The sequence below is a fragment of the Bufo gargarizans genome, chromosome 2 (genome assembly GCF_014858855.1).
Source record: "Bufo gargarizans isolate SCDJY-AF-19 chromosome 2, ASM1485885v1, whole genome shotgun sequence".
NCBI lineage: Eukaryota > Metazoa > Chordata > Amphibia > Anura > Bufonidae > Bufo > Bufo gargarizans.
Genome location: NC_058081.1, coordinates 16,560,073 through 16,585,176, shown reverse-complemented (window position 1 = coordinate 16,585,176; position 25,104 = coordinate 16,560,073). Strand labels below are relative to the sequence as shown.

The following is a 25,104-nucleotide window of genomic DNA, read 5'->3' as shown; positions in this document are numbered from 1 at the left end:
CTGCCGCCACCTCCAGACTTGGTCATTGTGCCACTCAGTGACCATCTCCTGATGCTGCCAACTCCATACTCGGTCATTGTGCCACTCGGTGGCCTTTTCCTGATGCTGCGGCCTCCACCTCAAGACTTGGTCATTGTGCCACTCGGTGACCTTCTCCTGATGCTGCCAACTCCATACTCGGTCATTGTGCCACTCAGTGGACTTCTCCTGATGCTGCTGCTGCCTCTATACTTGCTCATTGTGCCACTCGGTGACCTTCTCCTGATGCTGCCATCTCCATACTCTGTCATTGTGCCACTCGGGGGCCTTCTCCTGATGCTGCCATCTCTATACACTGTCATTGGGCCACTCGGTGGCCTCCTCATACTGCTTTCACCTCCAAACCCTGTCATTGGGACACTCTGTGGTCTCCTCATGTTGCTTCCACCTCACCACTATGTCATAGGTCCATTCTGTGGACTTTTCATGCTGTTCCCACCCACCCCATTTCATGACTGGTCCACTATTTTGGCTTTCGGCTTGGCTAACATCATCATTTATTTGACCTTTCTTCTGATCTGTCAGAAGGAAGGAAAAATGAGACACACAATGGATCCTGTCTGTGTTGCAGCTGTAAGGCCGGTATGGTCCCATCAGAATTGGCTTATGATTTGGTAGCCAAAAGCAGGAGTGGGTACAAAACACAGAAGACATGCAAATATTCAATTCACGTGTCATCTCTGTTTTACATCCACTCCTGTTTTTTTGGTATTAGCAATACTGATGGATTATTGAGCAAATGCTGACCGAGTGAAGGCATATGCTCCACAGACAAAATCAGTTTTTTTGTGGGTTATTGCTTTGACAGATCAGAGGAAGGGCAAATTAATCAGTGACGTCAACACAAACTTACTGCTGACACCCTCTCCACTCTGTCATGGGGACTCTACTTGTATAAACGTTTAATAGAACAGGTTCTGTAGACATCTATGTGGAGTCAACTGACGAGGGTGTAAAAGAACTGTGCTTCTTCTTGATGGTAACATCGACCTGTAAGGCTGAGTTCACACTTGAGTTATTTGGTCAGTTTTGGCCCCGTGACTGCCCAAATAAGTGTGCAGTGATTCTAAGAGCGACCCCTGTCATCTGCATGTCATACTGACTCACAGTATTATTTCACTACCACAGCGGACTCCCTATGCGTGTTACTGGAAGGCACATTGTTCTACACCACTATAAAGGCTCTCTGCAGCCAGGAAATAGCAGTTTTTTAACGTAATTCTGCGCAAATATCTTTAGATCAAAGCAATTTTTTTCAAAAAAAATCTGGTGAACCGGCGAATCTAATTTTTCTAAAATGCACTCATCTCTAATTGTGATGGCAATGAGATAATGACGAAAATGTACGTTGAGAATGATATGGTGAGCAGATGATGGAATAGACTATTTCCTAAATCTTTCCCTACTTCGGTCTCTAAACACTAAACGTAACAAACAGTTGACCCTCACTGTCCCTATAGACATTCCTAATGAAAATCCTAATCTGCAATACTGGCAGTAACACAAATAACATAAGGGTGCTGTGACCCAGAGATGAGAAAACCAAAGAGTTACAATACCAGCTCACCTATATATGAGTACTCGACGTGCACGGAAGGACCAGGGGATCCAAAACATGAGAAGAAAAGGAGAAATCCGGCACTATGGATGCTTTGCAGTAGAAATCTTCCATTTATTGAAGCAACATAAATCCACGTACAGACAATGCAGACACAAGCGGAAATTTGTTGACGCGTTTCGGACAAAGTCCTTAGTCGTAACACAGGTTGGTGCTGGACTGAGACAATAAATACCTCCCTTAAAAATACCACTCCCACTGAGTGGGGGTGGAAAGGAGAAAATAAATTGGTCCAACCAGCATCATGCACCTGGTAGCAATCGCATGTGGGTGTAGCACTGACAAGCATACCAAAAAGCATAGTCTACATTAATATACTGCTATGTCAGTGTAACAAAAACCACATGTTGTAAACAGACACATAACAAAACAATGTCAAATTCATGTTAAAATCTAAGATGAGTCCATCGACAAACAATGGTGTATTCAAATTCATGATTACCATAAACAGGTTGTGAAAACAATTCATTGATAAAAATTCATCAGTTCTCTTTTTAAATTAAGACCGGAAGGCATTCTGGTATTAAGTCTAAATATCCAGTAAGCTTCTCATAACAGAATCACTTTTTTGAGATCGCCTCCTCTGGGATGAGAGGAGACTTTCTCAATAGCAAAAGCACGAAAGGAGTTCACTTTGCGATCATGTTTGATAATGAAGTGTTTTGCAGCACTAGAAATATTCAATAAAATAGGATTGGATATATAGTTTATATGCTCTAAAATTCTATTTTTTATTTACTTGATATGCTGCCAACATACATTAAATTGCATAATGTGCAGGTAATCACATAAATGACACCTGTGCTATTGCAATTTATGTATGTTTTAATCGGAAAAGTGAGTGAGTGATCTGCATTCTGAAATTATTTGGTTATATTGACAAAATTGCAGGTTTTACAAAGGCATTGTATCTGGTATAGCAGGATACTACCTGACCACAGCAGAGTCCATTAACTATAATAAGACATGGCCTGTTTCTGACATTAGTGTCGGGACTCAGCAGGACAAAAACTAATGCTTGCACTAATGCTGTCAATGGGCCTGACTTTGCTTTGGCCTTTTCTGGCTATGCCAGATTTGATGTTGTCTGACAGGTTGTTTTTCAGCTGAAACAGCCTGCTAGAAGAATCGTTAATTTCTAACGATAATTTGTTTTCCCTTAGTCCTAACAGCAGCACAGATGGGGTTAACTGCCCCCCGTGGACTGGTAGGACCGGCGGAATGTTTAATGAGCCCAAAGAATAAACCAATAAAAGAACTCCAGCTCCCTTAAGGGAGGGGTTCATCCCCCAGCCCACCGTGTATATCACAAGAAAAAAATGCTTTAGGGCGGGAAATTTGTGTGCTGCTGTTAGGACTAAGGGAAAACAAATTATCGTTAGAAATTAACGATTCCCTTACGTCCTACCAGCAGCACAGATGGGGAGATAGCAAGAAGAATCCCCTAGGGAGGGTCCTCATGCTCGGCAGAAGCAAGAACTGTCTGCCCAAAAGCCGAAAACTCTGATACCCTAGCATCAATCCTATAATGGGAGATGAAGGTTGATTCAGAGCTCCAGGAAGCTGCCTTACAGATCAACTCTAGGGGGAGAAGACTTCTCTCCGCAACAGAGGTAGCTACGGCCCTTGTAGAATGGGCCCTCACAAACTCCGGAGGATCTAAGGATTGAGAGGTGAAAGCTTCCCTGATAGCTTCCTTGACCCAGCGACTAATAGTCGTTTTAGACGCCTTACGGCCTTTAGACTTACCGGCAAACAGGATAAAGAGATTTTCATCCAACCTGAATTCTTTGGATCTATCCACATAGATCTGAAGGCATCTAGATATATCCAGTGGATGTCGCACTGGGACATCAGAGGAGGAGGCAGAGAGTAATACAGGTAGAGAGACTACCTGATTAATATTCTGAAAGGTTGAAACCTTAGGTCTAAAGTAAGGTAGAAATTTTAAAAGGACCCTATCCTGTAGAAACATGGTATATGGGTATAACGCGGAGAAAGCTTGTAGCTCCGAAATTCTTTTGGCCGAAGTTATGGCCAGAAGAAAGACCATCTTAAGTGTTAAAAATTTAAAACTTGCCTCCTCCAAGGGTTCAAAGGGGGGGGATGCTAGCCCCCTGAGAACAACTGACAAATCCCATTGAGGGACGGGTTTCAGTATTGTAGGCTTCAATCTTTCCGCTCCTTTAAGGAAGCGCTTGATGAGAGGGTCCCGAGAATATGGTCTGTTAAGACAGGCCGAGATGGCAAACACTTGGACCTTTAGGGTAGATGGGGCGAGACCTCTGTCCATCCCATCCTGAAGGAACTGTAAGATCGCTGCGAGGGGCGGATCTGCAAACGCCACCTGGTTGGAGCTACACCAAGAGGTGAAGATCCTCATGATCCGGGAGTAGGCCTTTTTAGTAGACTCTGCTCTGGAATGCGATAAAGTTCTCAGGACCGACTCAGAGAGCCCATCCACTCTGGGAAGGGACTGATCAACCTCCAGGCTGTCAGGTTGAGTCTGTGCAGATCTGGGCAGAGATGCGTGTCCCATGACACCAGGGTCTGCTCCGGGGGGAGTCTCCAATATTGTCCCCGACTCATCTGAATGAGCTGGGAAAACCAGGATCTCTTGGGCCAAAATGGTATGATGGCTATTACCGAGGCCTGATCCTGACGGATTTTCATCAATACCCTCGGAATCATGGAAAGGGGAGGGAAGATGTACGCCAGCCTGAACCTCCACGGTGTTGTCAGAGCGCCTATCGCCAGGGGGTTGACCTCCCTGTCTAGGGAACAAAACCTCTGTACCTTGGCGTTGAACTCGGTTGCCATGAGATACTCCTATGGCATCCCCCATCTGAGGACTAACTATTTGAAGATCTCCGGATGTAGTGACCATTCCATGGTCGATAGGCCGCAATTTAGGCGGTGCGTGATGACGTTGAAGGAGCCTCAGATGTGAGTGGCGGATAGATGGGATAAGTTCAGCTCTGGCCACCGCAGAATTACCCCGATCACAGACGGAAGGGGTAAGAATCTTGTGCCTCCCTGCTTGTCTATATAAAGCACGACAGTCCTGTTGTCTAACGGGACTTTCACTGCTTTGCCCCGAATCTGAGGGGCGAAGTGAAGGAGGGCTAGCCGGATAGCACACATCTCGTGGAGATTTGAAAAAAGATGCCACTCCTGAGGAGACCAGGATCCCCGAACTGGGGACCCGTCTATATGAGCGTCCCAGCCTACTAGGGACGCGTCCATGGTCAATATGAGCCAAGCTGGTTGGGTCATAGACTTCCCCTGTGGTAGATAAAACCACCCTGTGGGGGAAAGTTGGGACTGGTTGAATAGGGGGCACAGGGAATCTAGCCCCAGGGGGCTGCCGTTCCGTTTGTTTAAGACCTCCGACTAAAGGGGCCGGAGGTGCTATAAAGCTCAAGGGACTGCATCCACAGTCGCTGACACGAGCCCCACCATCTTCATGAGGGTCCATATGGAGACTCATTGTGGTACATAAGGGACCCTTACTAGGTCCTGTATCCGCATTCTTCTTTCTGGTGTCAACTGGAGGGACATCTCCAGAGAGTCGACTAAGAATCCTAGATGACGGATAGAAGTCGAAGGGCTCACGTTCGACTTCAGCCAGTTGACAATCCAACCTAGGTGGAGCAGAAGAAAAAATGCGACATGAAGAAGATGGGAAAGTAGAGGCCAGATGTCCAAGTAAGGGACAATGGTCAGATCTTGGAGTCTCAATGCTGCCACTACCGATACTATGACCTTGGTGAAGGTCAGGGGGGCAGACGAGATTCCGAAGGGAGGGGCGGCAAACTGGAGATGTCTGCCTACTCCTAGTATCTGGACCGTGATCGTGAAAAATTTCCCAGCCTTGAGGTCCAGAATGGCCATCACCTCTCCAGAGCTGAGGAGGTGGCTGACCGACCTTATAGTTTCCGTGTGGAATCTGGTCCTCCTTAAAAAGGGATTGAGAAGTATTCAATCTCTGATCGTCCGAAGATCTCCCGTCTTCTTGGGAACCAGGTATACTGGAGAATAAATCCCTAGACCCTTCTCCCCTGCCGGTACCTCCTCCAGGGTTCCCTTGGAAAGGTAGTCTTGAACATAGACCTCCAAGATTCTTTGCCTGGCCGGCAAAAAACTGCGACTTCCTGGGGGGAGAAAAACAAGGTCTATTAGATTGCCTATGGCAACGATATTTTGGACCCAAGGATGCGGGATTTCTTGGGCCCATAAGAGTCTCGGTAAAAGACGCCCCCTTAGAGGGAGGTGGAGAAGGGGTACGGGAAAAACCAGAAGTGTAACGACAGGGATAGCAGGGCTTATCCAAGAGCCTCAGAGAGGCCCATAGTCAGGTTTGTTTTGCCTCCCTGGTGGGTTTACGGGAGCGCCTAGAAAATTTTCTAGGCGGCCCCCCCCAATCTCTGCGTCCAACCTGCTGTCCTGGCCGGCCCCCGCGGGCTTGTCTACCCCTGCCTCGAAAGGATTGTTGGGGGAGACTCTTCCCCTTTTTATCTGAAAGACCCTCCATAATGGTGTCTAATTCAGATCCGAATAGACGGCCAGGTTCAAAGGGGAGCCCACAGAGGTTATACTTGGACGCATTATCTGCGTTCCAAGGTTTCAGCCACAGAGGTCTCCTAGCGGCAGATACTAAAGCCATTGTTTTGGCTGCCAACTTTAACTGAAGTTGGGCTGTGTCACATAGGAAGTCCATGGCCAAATTGACGGACTTGAAGGCAGCGAGGATATCATCGCGAGAGACACTCTGGTCGACATCCGTCTGGATCTGATTCAACCTGGCTCTGAGGAAGGACGAGACCTCTGTGGCAGCAATGGAAGTCGAGGCGGAAGCGGCGGCAGCCGAGTAACCTCGTCTAAGGGTGCACTCTGTCCTTCTATCTAGAGGGTCCTGCAGGCTAGACCCATCGTCCGCAGGAACCAGAGTGCGCCTGGACAACTTGGCAATTGCCATGTCCACCTTAGGAATGGAACCCCACGATTCCACTAAGGGTTTAGCCATTGGGAACATTTGTTTGAATTTCCTGGTAAGGACTGGGCCTTTTTCCGGCTTTTTCCACTCTGTGCGCATCACAGAGAGAAGGGTCTCATCTGCCCTAAAGACCCGCTGGGTCCGGTAGGCGGGATCGGAAGACTCCCCTACGTCAACATCATGGTCCCCCGACCTGATGGACCTCAGAAGCTTCTGAGTCTTTTCCGGTGGAAAAAAGCCAGAAGTCGATTCTTCTTCCTCAGAAGAAGATGACCCCACAGAAAGGGGTAAAGGCCTATCGGGGCCCCCGCTCACCTCCATAGGAGCTTGGGAGGGAACAGGTAGCCTCTCATTAAGGAGACGTACGACCCCTTGAATGGAATCGTCAACATAAGTTTTGGCCCACTGGTACATGTCCTGCATCGAAGGCTCAGTAGCAGTGGTGGAACGACAACTGTCACACCTGGAGAAAGGGCAGCTCTCATCAAGAGGCGTATTGCAATCATAGCAAGCCAGGTGTTTCCTCTTGGTAGCTGTTTTCCGTAGCTGATTGGGCTCTTGGGGAGAGGCCATAGCTGAAAATAGAAAGGGAAAACAATTAAAACATCAAAACATCCTAAAAGAAATAAGGGAAAAACCCTCCATGATTTTAGGAGCACGAACCAGAGGAGTCAGTAATAGGCTCTGAAAGGCAAAAAATCCCGTCTGGATAGAGAAATATCACAGAAATGCAGGAGACTCTGGAGCTTGCTTGTAAGAGCAGCGCAGCCAGAGACCGACTGAATGGAAGCAGGGAGCTTAAATAGAGTAGCTCCGCCCAGGGGAGTGGTCTTTGTTAAAATAATCCTCCCCCTAACGATACTGCCATTCATCAGCTGTAGCCTTCCCTAAAAGAGAAGGTTAATGAATAAGTGGTGATCACCACCACACCTCCATCCCCCCTGGAGAAGAAAAAAAACCGGCCGGTAATCTTTATCCTGAATTTCTGCAGTCAGGACCGAACGGCCGGCCGAGGGACAGGAAGTGACGCCGCGGCAAGGCCCGTGTCACTTCCGGTCATGGCGGCGCCCATACCAGCCATGCAGCGGAGCGCTGCCGACTCACAGGGGGAGACCGAGGCAAGTAGAACTAATCCACTTGCAGAAAATGAGGCGCAATATATAAGCGCACTAACACTGGAAAAAAAGGGGAACACTCATGGCTCAAAGAGTCAAAAAACGTCCCCAATTCTCAACAAGGAGAGAGTAAAACTCGCCAGTCCACCTGTCCAAAGGACAGAAAAAAACACGGTGGGCTGGGGGATGAACCCCTCCCTTAAGGGAGCTGGAGTTCTTTTATTGGTTTATTCTTTGGGCTCATTAAACATTCCGCCGGTCCTACCAGTCCACGGGGGGCAGTTAACCCCATCTGTGCTGCTGGTAGGACGTAAGGGAATCTACAGTTAGTGTGAAACTAGCCAGACTCACCAGGCAGCTCTTGGAGCACCAAATACAATAACAAAATTGAAATGGAAGACGCTTCAGAGGGCCCAGAGCGCTGGGATCTGCGATACAGTGCTTCCTGATGTAGTTACAAAAATAACTGGAATCAGAAACCACAAGGAACTCAAACTAGACTGGAACAAGAGTGTCATGATGGGGAGTGGAGGAAACTCCCCACCGTATAAAGTGAGGTAAACAGGGCAGCAACTAGGCCTGGAACCGGGATGAGGGAGCAGGTCACCTCGTAGAGCATCCCTTATCTTCGCACTGACTCCTAATCGTATGAGCGAACCCAGATAGTGGGACGGCTCATACCCAGGAACCTTGGCCCCTGGAATTCCTGAAAATCCCTAGGGATAATGTCAGGGCCTGAGACATCCTGTTCCTCCAGGACACAGAAGAACAGGAGTCTCACCCAGCTTAGATGCAAGGCAGAGAAAGGCAGTGAAGAGCAACTGTATAGGCAGCTAAGAGCCAACAACAACAAGCACTTACCTGCTGCGGCCACAACGACTGGAACCCGTGCCTCTGTACTTTAACCCGATCACCTCCCAGAACACAGCACAAAGACAACAAACACTGAATCCAGTGAACTAGAAACTGCCTGGAACCCCATGTGACAGGATGCATGGCGGTCCAGGCAGAGCTGCTCACTGACTTGTAGTTCCCCCTCTGGGGAACCCTGAGGCCCTCTTCCGAAGGCACAGACAAACAGGTAAAATGTCTAGCAAACATGCTAGACTATAAACACCAAGAGACCAGACATGTAACAACCAAGAGACCAGACATGTAACAACAACTAGACTTACAACAAAACCCCAAACAAAACCCACACCAGACAAAGAGATATGTAGGTAAGGGAAGAGGACATAACATAGGGATGACATTAATATCAAACTAGGTGGCCCTAACGCTGGACAGAAAGAATCTCCAGCACAGGAGCTTAACTCCAGCACACACCAAGGCTGGGAGACCACTGACAGCATCAGAATAAGAAGAGCCTGGAGGCCGCACCCAGAATGCACCTAGCCAGGGAATTAACCCCTCCCGCACCATACAGGGAAGGAACCAGAAGATAAGAGGATGTGCACACACATGCTGAATGAACGGCGCGTTGCCCCTGGCAACCAGATGCACGGCTAATGTGTCACAGCAAACAAAACCAAGACCATGACACAGACGTGACAAAGAGACTCAAAACAATAGATGATTACTCGAGTAAACACACGTTGCATACTCTTTCTGTAATGATCCTAGCTGTTAGCTACTATTCGCCACAGTGCTGCCAGCGTCTGGTTGCAAGTTGACTGGCTGGGTCTTTCTGTAGAGGAGTGCTAGCCAATTAGAACTGGTGCTTGCACATTAGGCACACTGATGTCACGGGTCACATGATGTTGAAGTGCGCCCTATTTAATCAGGCAACCTGCTGGCAACGTGATTGTTTTTATTATCCTCAGATTACCTCACTAGCCCTGTTCTGTGAATTGACCACTGGATTCTTGACCTTTGATTTGGACCCTGACTTTGCCTTGGACCTTAATGCTTCTTCCTGGTTTTGACCCTGGCTTGGTATCATATCTGATTTGTCTATTTTTGGTCTTCCCTGCCTGATCTGCTGGTATTGAACAGGTTTCCCTGTCTGATCCTGGTTTGATTCGTTTAGGTTTTTTCTTTCTTGATTCTGATCTGGCTTGTCTCTTTCCATTATACTCTCGTTCTTCCCTTCCCATATAGACCCCTGCACGTATTTAGTAAGAAACCAGATTTAAAAGAGACCTGTCCAAGGTAAATCTCTATAGTTAAGGCAAAGACTTCCATGAGATCTCACTGATGGCTCTGCTCTGAGGCAGTTGTCCAGAAACAACAAACAACAAACTAATGTGCAGGAGATGATTGAAAAGCAGGAGAACTGTATATACATTGGCAATGCACACCCAGTCAAACGAGCTGAGCTAATTTCTTGAAATTAATTTTGGGTCCAATTCAATAGTAAGAGGCCAAAAATTATATTTAGGTATGAATCAATACTACCCAAAGTGCTCCAATTAACCTAAAAATTGTTGTATGGCACTCATAGGGCTCGTATTTTTTCTCTTTTTTCCTTCGCTCTTTATTTTTATCAATTTGTTTTCTTTCCCCCCTCTTAAAGGGGTTGTCCGGATTCAGAGCTGAACCCAGACATACCCACATTTTCATCTGCTCTGGTCACTCTGCTTGAAAAAGACTCATTGTGGTTGAAACATCGTATTCTTGGTGAATAAATTAGAAACTGCATTGAAGACATGTACTACAGTTTTTTTTTACATATCCAATATTTTCACCCAGGCCCTGTGATATGAGCATCAGAGTATTTCATGCTCCAATGCTCCACTTTGCCATGCGCTGAATTACGCATGGCAAACGCTTTTTTAGGAGATTCGGTGATGTACCGCATCATCACCTACTCCGTAGGGACTGCTAGGCACAAGGTTCCGCCCAGCAATAAGCCGGGTGACATCACCAGCACTGATGGCTGAGCTTTATCACTGCCCTAGCCTGCCCATCCGAGCCAGTGAAAATATAAACAAAGAATGATCCAGAGCAGGGCAAGGGAGAGCATCGGAGCATGAAATGCGCCAATGCTCATATCAGAGGGGCTTGTCTCAGCTCAAACTGTGGCAGGTGCAGCACTATGAAGTGCCTTTTGTGCTGTGGCATTAGAAGAATCTTGATATATGACTTATTGGTCTAACCAGACTGTCTATTACTCTGCAATTCCTCTAGCGTCGTTCTATAGAAACATTTGGTTTATAAAGCACACCAAATGCTTGAAATAACTTCATTATTAACTTCATATAAACACTGCCGCCTCCGCAGCAGATAGTCCATGTACAAAACATATGTTGAATAAAGTATCACAAAAGGTGGTATGCATAAGATGGTGGTTCAACTGTTCAATCTTGTCATTCAACATAAAATGGTGGATATATTACTCTCTTCAGTATCTGTTCTCTAAGATATTTAAGAAATTTAAGCACTTTAGGATCTCTCTGAGAGGTATATCTGAGGTTAACCAATAGTTGTATTTGCTCAACTTGGTTACTTGGTTTGCAGTTTGCTCTATATAATTGCTTATGATCTGGTATTAGTAGTTCACAGTTTGTATGCAATTTGCAATTTAAGGTTTGGTGGAACTGTAAGTAAACACACATAACTGGTTCAGTATACAGTTCTAATCACTACATTAACAATAGGAACATTATATAACTGTTCTAAATACCTATTTTGGCCTCTTGTTTCCATAAAACACAACTCTTAGTGTAGTGAATGTCTGTTCAGATCCTCTCCTCTGGTGTATAATGATTCCAGCTAGGGGAATTTCCCACACAGACTGTGTGTGAGGCTGGCTGTGAGTGAGATTGGTCAAGACTCCTGCTGTGTGTAAGGCTGGCTGTGATTGGTCAAAACTCCATGTCAATAACAGCAGTTCAACTCTATGCTTTCTATTGTGTCTGCTGTGTCATTGAGCTTACTTTACATCCATATAATGAATCTTAAAGGCATATTATCTTTTTTGCTTCTGTGAACACAATATATAACCGTTACATGACATCCTAAAACATGAAGTAACAGTAAATAACTCTGCTTTTGTCTTTAACATATAAACATAGGAACTGTACTAAGGTTATTGGCAAGTCTAGATGTATACACATATAAGCCATATTAGCAACCTAGGACAGGTCTTAGCTGACCAGCTACACTCCCACCAAAATTACCTATAATTCTTTGTTTCAGTGGTAGAACATAAACATGAATTTGAGGAATTTTCCATCATGTTCTCAACTCTCAAGTGTCTTTTATCACTCTCAAGTAGAACAACTAACTTCTGTATAGGACGTTCCAACTTGAATGGAGTAGTGAGACATGTTCCTTTTTTGCCAAGTTTTGAGTCTCCTATTTGTAACAACACTCTTCTTACAGTTTGTCTTCATCCTTTTGAACTTCTAGAGCTTTGGCCAAGTTCCATTGACTTTTAGGTAAATCTTCTTCTTTTACTAACATCATGATGTAGGAGCACTGACCATAATCACAACTACTGTCATCTGAAAAGTGATTAAGTTCTATTTTCTTGTACGTTTCGAAATTATGAGGTACAAAACATCTGGGTATCCAAACTTCTTTCAAGTTTTGCAAGTCTCTTATCCAACTCTCTCACCTTGGCCTCAAATTTTCAGATATGGGCTTGTGCCATCTCAACTTCTGTCTGCATAATTCTTGTAGTATTTCTCTTGCTCTGAGGATTACTGGGACCAAAAATCCCAATGGATCATATATAGAAGCCACTGCGGAAAGAATGGTTTGTCTAGTTGCAACTTTCTCTTCAATAGATACTTCAAAGAAGAACTTGTAATTCTCTACATTCCATCCCAATCCAAGTATGTTCTGGACTGGAAGATGATCATAGTTGAGATCTACATTCTTCATTGTTGCTGCATGTTCAGAGTCCCTGATAGATTCCAATACCTCTCTGTTGTTTGAGATGAATTTATAAAGGCACAGATTTCCTCTTGCACATAACTCTTGGTTATCTTTCATGAGTTTGATTGCAGATTCTGTGGACTCTAGATTTATGAGACCATCCTCTACATAAAAGTTTTTCTTTAGAAAATTTGCTGCTGATGGATAATCCTTTTTATTCTAATTGGCCAGGTACTTCATACCATAATTGCCGCAACCTGGAGATGATGCTGCTCCAAACAAGTGTACTTTCATTCTGTGTTCTGCTGGCTCTGAATCTGTATCTCCGTCCTCCCACCATAGGAACGTCAGGAAGTCTCTATCTTCATTCTTCACATGAAACTGGTGGAACATATTTTCAATGTCACACATGACCGCTGCGGGATACTTTCTGAATCTACAGAGTACTCCAGGCAGAGTGTTTGTAAGATCTGGTCTTTTAAGTAGATGATCATTCAATGCAGCACCATTGTACTTTGCTGAGCAATCAAATACTACTCTTATCTTATCTGGTTTCTTTGAGTGGTAAACACCTTGATGTGGGATGTACCACACTACTCCTTCTTTAGGTTGTTATTAACTTTGTCTGCATGTCCTTCTTCGAGGATGCCTTCCATGGATTTCAAATAATCATTCTTGAGCTTGGGATTTCTTACCATCCCTTTCTTCAAACATTTCAATCTTGCTAGGGCAAGATTTCTGTTATTTGGCAGACGAGGTTGTTCTCTAGAAGGTAAAAGGCATTTCAAGATTACCTTGTTGATTCTGCTGAATCCTTTCTTCTAGAGTGTACGAACTTTATGTCTTCTTGGGATACATTATTTTCTTTAGTACTTATGTCTCCAAAGTCGGATTCAAGGATCTTGATTACTTTTGCTGGACTTACAGTTGGCAACTCTTGGACAGATATTTGATGACACAATCCTTTCACCTGTCTTGAGTTTGCAATCTGTTGTTTTCCTCCAACAACACCCCATCCTAGATTAGTTTGAACAACGTAGGATTCACCCTTTCCTCCTGTGATTACTTTTCTTGGTACCAAGGATTCGGGACAATCATAGCCTATCAACAGTCCAACATCAAACTCCTTCAGCGGGGACATTTCATGAGATATGACAGATAGGTGCTCCCATTTATTGGCTGTTTCACAGGTAGGTATGCGATCTCAATCTAGAAGTATATCATCTTTTGTATAAGCTGGAGGTAGATTCAATGTGCAGTTTGAATGAAGTCCTTTAACTCTCAGTCCTTTGACCCTTCGACTGTTTACTAATGTGTCTCTCCCCGTCAATGTGGTAAGTTTAAGCTTCACTGGTTCTGTAGCCACTTTTAATTTCTTGCAGATTTCTTGATCAATGAAGGTGACATCACTCTGGGCATCCAGTAGTCCATAGGCGTATACCTTCTTGTTCCTCCTTTTAGAATTTGAAATGCACACTGGTACAACCATTGATGTGCCGTTGCTTTCTCCTTCCCTCACTCTGCAAAAGAATACCAATACTTTATTTTCTTCCTCAGTATCTTTAGGTATTGAGGATTTATCTTTCTTTGAACATTCTTCATTGTAGCGGATTTGCACCTCGGTAATTAAGTGCAATTAAATGTGCCCTGCTACGAACACACTGGTAAAATGCGATAAACTGCTTAATTATACACTGTAGCAGAATTGTAGCAGTTTTTTTCTGTCATTAAAAAAGTAAAAGAGGCGCAGTTATCTGTCACTTTCTACGAACACATTGGTATTGATGTACTAAAATTTGCAATTATAAATGGTAGTAAAACTGAAACTATTTTTTTTTTTATGGTGCAATTGTACAGCGTTTGCAGTACAAGGTATGTTGCTGGTGCTGGGTGCAGACAAAACACTTATGAAATGTAAAACTTGATTCTTTTTTAAATAAGGCTGGCTGTTCAAGTATAGAAAAAAAAATATGAGGTTGGTGCTGACTGTTCTACCTATTGATTCCATGTACCTGACTTAATGATATCCTTATACTGTCCAAACAACATGCTAAGGTAAGTTTCATCTGAAGCAAATCGCCAAAACCTTGGATTTGGTAGCAGAATTTTTGTGAAATTCGAAATGAATCGATTTGCTCATCCCCATTTAAAATCTTTCAAGCTTCTACCTACTGGCCACGATGGCCCACACAATGCCACCAGCTTTACATTGTTGTTAATCTAATTTTGGATGATGAAGATGTAAATTTTTTTATATATATTATATATATATATATATATATATATATATATATATATATATATCCTCTATTTTGCACTACGGACTCCACTATGTTCACTTATTGTGGATTGAATATGTACCAATAAAGTTCACAGATACATATTTATGATTTGGGTTGCTCTATAATTATGTAGGTTGTGTTAGGTGTCATTTGGTTGCACTCCTTCCTCATAAAAGGCTAGGGACACCTTTGGGGCTATTTTTTTTTATTACATTTTACTCATTTTCGGCTAAAAATAATTTTTTGCACTTGGTCTTTATTAAAAATCTTCAGCCATTTTTGAGTTACAGGGGTTAAAAAATCTTTGTCTATTTGCAGAGTATCACTTTTCAGTCTTTATCTCCTGACTTCATAAACATAAACACAATCTTATCAGTGTGATAAGAGTTTAGCTATAATGAATGTTTATGAGGTCAGGAGATCAGAGATAAGGCTTTACATAAGCTGTCAGCCTACCAGACTGAGAAGTGATACTCTGCAAATAGACTGATTTTTAACCCCTGTATTAAAAATGTTCAGCCATTTTTGAGATAAAGACCAAATAAAAACATATTTTTAACCAAAAGTGAGTTAAATCAATTATAAAAAATTGCCCTGAAGGTGTCCATAACCGTTAAGCATCAGAATTTGCAGTAGAAAGAAAAACATCTAAACACGTGCGATCCTGGTAATAATAATTACGTATTACTAATTATGGCAGATATGAGAGAACATTCATTGATGTATATTGCGCATGTCACACATTTAAGGGTCAGAAGATATAAGCTGTACAGAAGATAAAGTGTCAAGTGTCATATAATGTTCTATACTTACAGGAGGAATCCGATGTAACATGTCTCCATGTTTCAATGTCTTTGAGGAGCTTTTCTTCACATTTTTGGAGTATTTCATACGCCCTAAGCTTCCCATCATTCTCCCAGTGTCCGATTAGATCACATAGTTGTCTCATCTTCTGTTCAGATGTTTTCTTTTTCATCAGATTATTGTACTGTTTCTGAGTCAGTAGCTTTAGGTCCCGGAGATCATGCAGAACTGGATCTACATTAGTTACTTTATTAATAAGATATAATTTGTTGCGCTCTATAAACGTTACCCTGTCTGTAGAGTGAGGGAAGAAAGAAGGAGAAAGACACAAGATCATTAAGTGGTCTGGAGATGTTCTCCATGGTTTATATGATATTTCACCCTAGGGATTTTCACAAATTTTCATCTTGTAATTTCTCAGGTCTGACACATATAAATGAATTAAATAATCATCAATCAGCAATCACTAATCTTGATAATAAATCCACAGATATAGAGAGAATCTCTGTCTGATATGAGGTTTGTGGCAGGTTCTCGTTCAGAGATATGTCATTGATTACTGGTAAATTGTGGTCTGATTGTTATCTAATAGCACAGAAACACTTCATGTTGAACACATGGTATAGAAAACAGTAGTGTCGTGGTAGCCAAAAATCTTTGTGACGTTATATATGTGTGTTCAAAAAGACAAAAATATAAGAGCGAAACCTTTGTTGGATAACCAAACATATATATTTGTGGTCATGGCTACGGCCAAGAGATATCCGAAGAACCCTAGGGAGAGAAACAACGGGAACAACCTAACCCAGCTAGGCGTGTCTTAGCTGACCTGACTAAATGGCTTGTTGTGTGCCCTAAGCCATGATCGTAGGTAGGCCTATAAGATCTAAAAAAATATAAATGAACAAAAGAAAACTTCTGAAAGGTGTGCCATGGAAAATAGTATCAGATGGCCGTATGACCTACCAATGTCGATGACAATTGTGAAATCCTCTAAGCCAAGAGCCACTCCAGCGAGCCCCTTATGGCCGGACAAGTATCAGATGAAATGGCAAACTACAAATGACGATGCCAGTCGTTAGGTCCTATAAGCGAAGAGCTTATGATTATTTTTTAATAAACCACTTATGCAGCACCAGAATGCCTTGAGGATTCGCATAACCATGACCCCCTCCAACAGCAAACCTGGGACACTAACCAGCCTACAACCATGTTGTACCCTTAACAAACAAAACATGAAAAACGGGCATGGGGCCCCCGGAGCCATGAGGCCGGATCAGTCATAGGGCCCCCAAAGCCAGAGGGATGATGTTGCGGTGACGATAAGTAATTAAAACGTAAGCCTGACCTGACGGCATATGAAGCGACTTGAATGATTGGATTGGCTAGAAGGTGGCCTAAGGAACATGACTGCCAACAGGCGTTAAAAATATAGACATTAGTAATCCGAAGCACGTGCATACATAAAACACTAACCACCGCAAACCATAAACGTAAACATGAAATGCCTGGGGCATTGCAAGTTCGCTAAGAACAGCTTGTGAAAACATAGCAGGAAACTTACTGGCCCACTGACCTCCGCTGAGGAGCTGGTGAACTGGGGCAGGAGACCAATCTGAGTGAATACGAACCAGAAGTAACAGGAGACCAGTCTGAGTGAATATGAACCAGGATTAAACAGAAAGTAGGCCTATGGAATGTAACAGACCACCGAGGAAGGGAACGTAAGCCTGAAAAGAAGGCAGTTATGTTTGTCGGGAGAGAGGTACCAGAGCGGTGGGTGCAGACTGCCCCGGTGAGATTGAGCAAAACCATGATGCAGCAATGAACAGGAGAATGCAGCTTTGAGTGGGAGCAGAGTACAACACATGATGTAACAACAAATGGGTGAATGCAGCTTTGGATGTGAGTGGTACTTAAAAACATGGTATAGGCGCAGCTCTGAGTATGGGTAGCGCATGAAAAGCATGGTATAAATGCAATCTGAAAGTGAGCATTGACATGATGCGAAAGCAGACACGTGGACGCAGCTCTAGTAGTGAAAGGAGTATAGGACAAGATGTGAAAAGCAGACATGCAGACGCAGCTTTGGATGTGAACGGAATATTAACTTGATGTGACAGCAGACATGGAAAGCGGCTTTGGTGAGTGGGGTATACGACCTGGTGTAGCAGTAGAAGTGTGAACACAACTTTGGGTATAAGCAGAGCATGAAAATTGGTATAAACGCAGCTCTGGTTGTGAGTGGAGCAAGGTGGGAACACCAGGGTGGTGCGTCCAGAGCATGAAAACAGAGTAACAGTAGCAGCTATGGCTGTAAGCCGAGTATACAACATGTAATAACAGGCATGTAATACGGATCCGGCTGTCGGCTGGGGACGGAATGAGATGTAACAGCCAACAGGTGAGCGCAGCTTGAATGTGAGACCAATCTGAGTGAATATGAACCAAGAGTAGAAAAGTGCAGTACAGCAAGGACGTGCGGATGCAGCATAAGACATTAAATAAAAGCCGAAAGTGTAAATGCCGTTCAGGATAACAGCAGAGCATGAAAGTGTGAGATTGTGGAGAAGCTCTGCCTGTATATTTATGTTTAAATTGTACTGGAGCTGTCATTTGGCATTCCGGGCACTAGAGGCCGCTGTTTTGCAGCACAGTCAGCATGCTTCTGGGTGCACCAGTAAGTGTTGATCTGACATGGTGGAAGGATTGTGCTGTGAGGGACTGAATTCGATTCCATCCTGGCTTGCGGATGTCCGTCAGTGAATGGACACTCAAGGGAAGGAGAGTATCTGCTGTCCCGTGTCTGGATCCAGCTCTTTGAAAGAGAGGTTGTCCCAGGAAAACCAGTTCCAGTGTATGGACAGAAAACCTTAGCATCAAGCAAGGCCGCACGGTTGCTGAGAGCTTGGTGGCCATCCCGGGTAAGCTGCATCCTAGGGCCCAGAACGGACGCAGGTCAGTACACCTGATTACCAATTGTACTTTACTGTTTGGCGCCTAAAGTAACAGAGACTAGCCTAGGCCTTGTATTAGCTAGTTAGGGTTATAGCTTTGTTAGGCCTTACTGTACTGGACTGCAGCGCAGTCATTGACTTGCAGGCTCTCCTGCGTCTGTTAGGTGTGTCCTCTATAGCGGCACAGTACGACTTGTAGGCTCTGCTGTGTACGCCAGCAGGCTAGGCCTGTCCCTTGGACAGCGACGGTGACTGTGGGCCTGGGGTATTACTTATACTGTTTGTACTTGTGTTAATACTGTTTCTAAAGTAAAGCTTATATTCTTGCATATAAAGCTGGTGTCAGTGTTGCTTCCTTGTCTGTGACTTTGCTGTATCCTGGGGAGCCCACCCTGGTACACGGCTTACAAAAGTGAAATACATGAAGTCTAAAGATGGTGGTAGCAGGGGGAGGGGGAGGGAGACACATGGCAAGGAACAGCTACAGCAAGAGGCCTAAACAATAAACGCTGCGTCCGATCTCCAAACATGACATCACGTGCAGCCCGGGTAACTCTTTCTTTACAGCAACCCGGCTGAAGTAACTTTTCATACGAGACGAACAAAACAAAGTGAAACTAGTAAGATTTATAGGAACTAACTCCTATTACCAAGAAACAAAATTGAAAAGCAAATGGAAGTATTTAGGCCCAAACGAGCAAACCTGAGGTAGCAGATTCTGAGGCGAAGCCTCCCGTTCACTAGCAAAGTCGGATCCGACCGGCCTGGAGAGACGGCCCTGCCCAACCTACTTACGTAGTATGGCGCGTGCATGCTACGGTAGCAAAGAGCAAAATAACAAGCTCCATTCTGCAAAGAAAGACTCCTGCCACCAGAGAAGCTAGTTTGCTAATGACACCCAGTGGCAGCTGTGCACCTGAGAACACCTGCCTGAGTGAGGCTGTGGCTCGTATATGAAGAGCCTCCGCCCCGCCCACAAATGTAGGCTGACTAATCAGCCTTACCAACATATCTGCAGGCTTTTGGACCTCAAACATTTTTTCCACAATATAAGTTGCTGGTCTATAATCACCTTGTGAAGGACCTAGAGCCCTTTTTCAATATGGGCATCACATTTGCCTTGTGCCAGTCATTTGACACTGTACCAGTCCCTAAAGATTTTTTTTTTTAATTATGAACTTCTTAAATATTATGCTAAAGTAACCCATCAGTTCTGTGACAAGTTCTTGTGAGAAAGGGCCTACAGTGTGTGTGGGGTGTACTCTGACTAATATGTCCAGGATCAGGCCTGTTCTTCTACAACTCTTTGGCTATCAGTCCCTGCAATAGACATAAGTTCAGATCTCCTGATACAATACAGAGCTCGGTTGCCAAGGCAGCTGGCAACTAAAGATGATATAATAGAGGAAGATTTAAAACCATTTTCTGGTCTGCTGAAGTTGCTTGTTTAGAGATATTATGCTAGTGTTCCTCCTTTGGATCAGGTTTTCATTATGAATATGTACACTTGAAAGGAGCCTCTAGTACCCTGTTGGACCAGCTCTAGCCTGGATACAAGATGAGATATGGTAGGACATGAGGGAATACAGGTTATGTATGGTATCCGGCATTATATTTGCCCACAGATGTCAGAGCTGGACCTGTGAACCCTGCACACTTAGGGGTTCCTGAAGCTGGTGTTTCAGCTGGACCCATAAATGATCGATTGGCAATGAATTTGGTGGCCAGGCAGGCCATGAAAGTGTTGTAATCTGGAGGACACATTCCTGGGAAAACCCTAGCTGTGTGGGCGAGCATTATCCTGTTGAAAATGCCAGTTGGAAGCCCTGCCATGTCCTGCACATATCGCTGAGCTGTCAGTGACCCTTTATGGCTACCAGGGATGATTGACTGTTGTATATAATGGCTCCCCAGATCATCACACCAGCAGTGGGAGCAGTGTGCCACTCCACAACAAAGGCATACTGGATTGGTTGCAGTCCAGATGTGTTGTTCATGACATGACTGCAAACAAAGGGAACAGTGGCTGACAATAGCAGAACATGTAACAAATTTCCTTCTGCTAGGTTCCTGGAAATGATCCGGCAAGAGACAGAGGTGTGGAAGTATGGCGCCACCTGTGTCTGGATGGTGGACAGTGAAACTGTAGGAGCTGCTTGTGAGCAGATCAAACAATCTACTCTGACTGTCTGTCTGGGCCATCCAGAGCCTGTTCCCCATGTGTGCGTGCCCTCAAGTAACCACTGCTCCCAACATCTACTAACAGCTAGGTCAGAACAGCTTAGATAGCGGGTTATTTGTAAAAATGATCATACTGCTTCTCCCAGTCCATTGATGCTCCCCTCTCAAAGTCTGTCAACAATTTCTCACCAAATGATACACTACCTAAAAGTAGCCTCTGAGAGCCTTTTCATAGGGAGCGAGGGAAGCACCTTTACCCCCTCTTGTGGTAAGAACCAGGATCTCATCAGAACACACCTGTAATCATTTACATATCTGCCTGATACATAACTGCAAGGGTACATTATCATTTGTTTTTGTCAATTAGTGTAGTTTGGATCTTAATTAGTTATGTTTTCTGTTATTTCATTTGATTATAATTTGATAGAAATATTGATCCTGGTTATATAGAATTATGATTGATGTCCTAGTCATTCTTAGTACACAATATACTTTTCTATGTCTAGTGATTCGGTGATTAGAGAGCCTTCTACTGGTCATTTTCTAATAGATAATAAGCAGACCATATTTTATTAGCAATCAATGCACAAATCCAGGCATGGGATTTAGCCAGTTCCCTCGGGTTCTCCAGATCCGGTTGTTAAAATTACAGTCGGATCGGAGAACCGTGTTACCGGCTGAATCCTGATCCGGTGCTCTGGGGGCGACAGCTGGAGATGAGCGCTTCCATTCCATAGTTTAGCTCCTTAGGCTTTTTAAAAGTTGTGTGGTCTGTGTGTAGTGTATATATGGTGTATTTATGTGTCTGTGTGTTGCATATATGTATGGTGTATGTATATGTAAACATGTGTTGTGACGCCGCGTGTCTGCCGCTGAGTAGGGAACCTATTAAAAAATGTAATCCAACCCCTGCACAAATCTAGGTAAACCCAAAGGGTTCACTTACTTTTTCTTGCAACTTTATACCAAGGTATAGAGATGCATAGTTCAATCTAAGACTTTAAAAAATGAAATGTATCTCAAGAAATAACAAGTAGATTAAGAGAGATATTTAGGATAGGTCATGAAAGGTCTTGGCCCTGGCACCAATGATCAGCAGATTAGAGAGCCTGAGGTCCATTCACCTTCATGGTCCTCTCTCCATACTGCTGTGTATGATGTCACTTCAGCCCTAATTCAGCATGAACATACATGTAAATGGCGCTAAACTGCAGTACCAGACATGAACAGAGTGAGCGCTGTGTACATTACTATAGTGACGGCGATCTGCTAATCAGTGGGGTCAGGACCATACCGATCACAGAGTGATAAGTAGAGATTGTCAATGTTAGATCACAGAATCGCCTGCACTGGTTTCTTTCTAAGGACCAGTTCACACCAGAGTATTTTGGCAGTGATTTGGGAGCATTTCCACCTCAAAATGTGTTCCCAAAAATTCTTCAAAACAGCGTGGAAAAAATAGCAGCATGCCCAATCCTGTGGAGGAATCCATGTTGAAAACCCATTGATTAAAAAAAAAATGCTTTGAAAAACTGCATCAACATCAAAAATTGCGTGAAAATACGTGCTGAAAAGAAAACACGCACATTCTGTGCTGAATTTTGTAGGCGGGTTTTCAGAATCCATCGTGTGAACCTACCCTTACTTTACAGATGTGGCAGAAAGTCAATCAAGCCCTTACATCTAAAGGCAATCACATTCAAGGTGTCAGTATTGTTCTAGACTCACATAGGTAACGAGACCCAGGATATTTCCACATTAACTTCTGTCCTTCAAATCTTTTGATGAGTTCTTCCTCGTGCATTTTGATAATTGTATAAGCTAAATATTTCCCGTCATCCTCCCAGCGTCTGATCATATCACACAGCTGTTTCATCTTCTTCCGGGATGTTTTTTTACTCCTCACATCTTCGTACTCTTTCCTAGTCAGTTGGTCTCGGAGATCACGTAGAACTGGATCTACATCCGTTATCTTTCTTATAAGAAGTGATTGGTGATTTTCTATAAAGTTGACTTGGTCTGTAGAGACAGAGAAAAAATGAAGGACAAAGACAGAAGATCAATATACAGGTCCTTCTAAAAAAATTAGCATATTGTGATAAAATTAATTATTTTCTGTAATGTACTGATAAACATTAGACTTTCATATATTTTAGATTCATTACACACAACTGAAGTAGTTCAAGCCTTTTATTGTTTTAATATTGATGATTTTGGCATACAGCTCATGAAAACCCAAAATTCCTATCTAAAAAAATTAGCATATCACGAAAAGGTTCTCTAAACGAGCTATTAACCCAATCATCTGAATCAACTAATTGACTCTAAACACCTGCAAAATATTCCTGAGGCTTTTAAAAACTCCCAGCCTGGTTCATTACTCAAAACCGCAATCATGGGTAAGACTGCCGACCTGACTGCTGTCCAGAAGGCCATCATTGACACCCTCAAGCAAGAGGGTAAGACACAGAAAGAAATTTCTGAACGAATAGGCTGTTCCCAGAGTGCTGTATCAAGGCACCTCAGTGGGAAGTCTGTGGGAAGGAAAAAGTGTGGCAGAAAACGCTGCACAACGAGAAGAGGTGACCGGACCCTGAGGAAGATTGTGGAGAAGGACCGATTCCAGACCTTGGGGGACCTGCGGAAGCAGTGGACTGAGTCTGGAGTAGAAACATCCAGAGCCACCGTGTACAGGCGTGTGCAGGAAATGGGCTACAGGTGCCGCATTCCCCAGGTCAAGCCACTTTTGAACCAGAAACAGCGGCAGAAGCGCCTGACCTGGGCTACAGAGAAGCAGCACTGGACTGTTGCATGTCATTCGGAAATCAAGGTGCCAGAGTCTGGAGGAAGACTGGGGAGAGGGAAATGCCAAAATGCCTGAAGTCCAGTGTCAAGTACCCGCAGTCAGTGATGGTCTGGGGTGCCATGTCAGCTGCTGGTGTTGGTCCACTGTTTTATCAAGGGCAGGGTCAATGCAGCCGCTATCAGGAGATTTTGGAGCACTTCATGCTTCCATCTGCTGAAAAGCTTTATGGAGATGACCATTTCATTTTTCAGCACAACCTGGCACCTGCTCACAGTGCCAAAACCACTGGTAAATGGTTTACTGACCATGGTATTACTGTGCTCAATTGGCCTGCCAACTCTCCTGACCTGAACCCCATAGAGAATCTGTGGGATATTGGGAAGAGAAAGTTGAGAGACGCAAGACCCAACACTCTGGATGAGCTTAAGGCCGCTATCCAATCATCCTGGGCCTCCATAACACCTCAGCAGTGCCACAGGCTGATTGCCTCCATGCCACGCCGCATTGAAGCAGTGATTTATGCAAAAGGATTCCCCACCAAGTATTGAGTGCAGAACTGAACATAATTATTTGAAGGTTGACTTTTTTTGTATTAAAAACACTTTTCTTTTATTGGTCGGATGAAATATGCTAATTTTTTTAGATAGGAAATTTGGGTTTTCATGAGCTGTATGCCAAAATCATCAATATTAAAACAATAAAAGGCTTGAACTACTTCAGTTGGTGTGTAATGAATCTAAAATATATGAAAGTCTAATGTTTATCAGTACATTACAGAAAATAATGAACTTTATCACAATATGCTAATTTTTTTAGAATGACCTGTATGTCTGGAGATGTTTTCTGTGTTTTATATATTAGACTAGCTGAAGGACCAGCTTCGCTCGGGTATATCTAATGTATTTCATTTAATGTTTGTGTGTGTAGTCAAAATACATCAACACTAATCACCATAACAGTGACATCTACAGCACTCCGCCCCCTTAACACTGACCCTCCCACAGTGCTCTGTCCCTTAAAATTGGACGTCCAACAGCAGCCCACCCCCTTAACTTTGACCTTTACAGCAGCCTTCCCCTTTAACAATGAATTTTACAGCATACCACCCCCTTAACAGTGGCCTTTACTGGATCGGAGAGGTGTCCTTTTGAACAACTCACTCTAAGACAGCAGCACGATACTGAGTGTGATCTGCAGGAAGAAAGTCGCCCTCTCTCCCCCCCTCTGCAGCTGACAAAAGTAGATTTTTACCTTAATTTTTTTAATCCCCATCGTCTGAGGATTTGAGGGGTTGTGGCCTAACCAGATCGGGCCATGGCTTAGCGGGACCTAGAAGTTTATTTTTAACTTTATTTTCTCAATCTCAGTCGGCTGAGGAGAGGGATGGGGCGTGGCCTAACCGGATCAGGGGCGTGTCCTTTTGAACACCTCACTCTAAGACAACAGAACTGTACGTAGTGTGAGCTGCAGGGAGAAAGTCAT

The 25,104-nt window shown here is 43.9% G+C and overlaps 1 protein-coding gene across 1 annotated transcript in view; it reads right to left on the bottom strand.

The window, feature by feature from the left end:
• LOC122927086 overlaps positions 1–25,104 on the bottom strand; it is a 640,428-nt gene that overhangs the window by 361,994 nt on the left and 253,330 nt on the right. Inside the window, exons 11-12 of the mRNA XM_044278664.1 lie at positions 22,545–22,835; positions 15,688–15,972 (exon numbers count right to left, since the gene is read on the bottom strand). Of these exons, the coding sequence (XP_044134599.1) occupies positions 15,688–15,972; positions 22,545–22,835 (576 nt within the window). The remainder of the gene's footprint in view (positions 1–15,687; positions 15,973–22,544; positions 22,836–25,104) is intronic.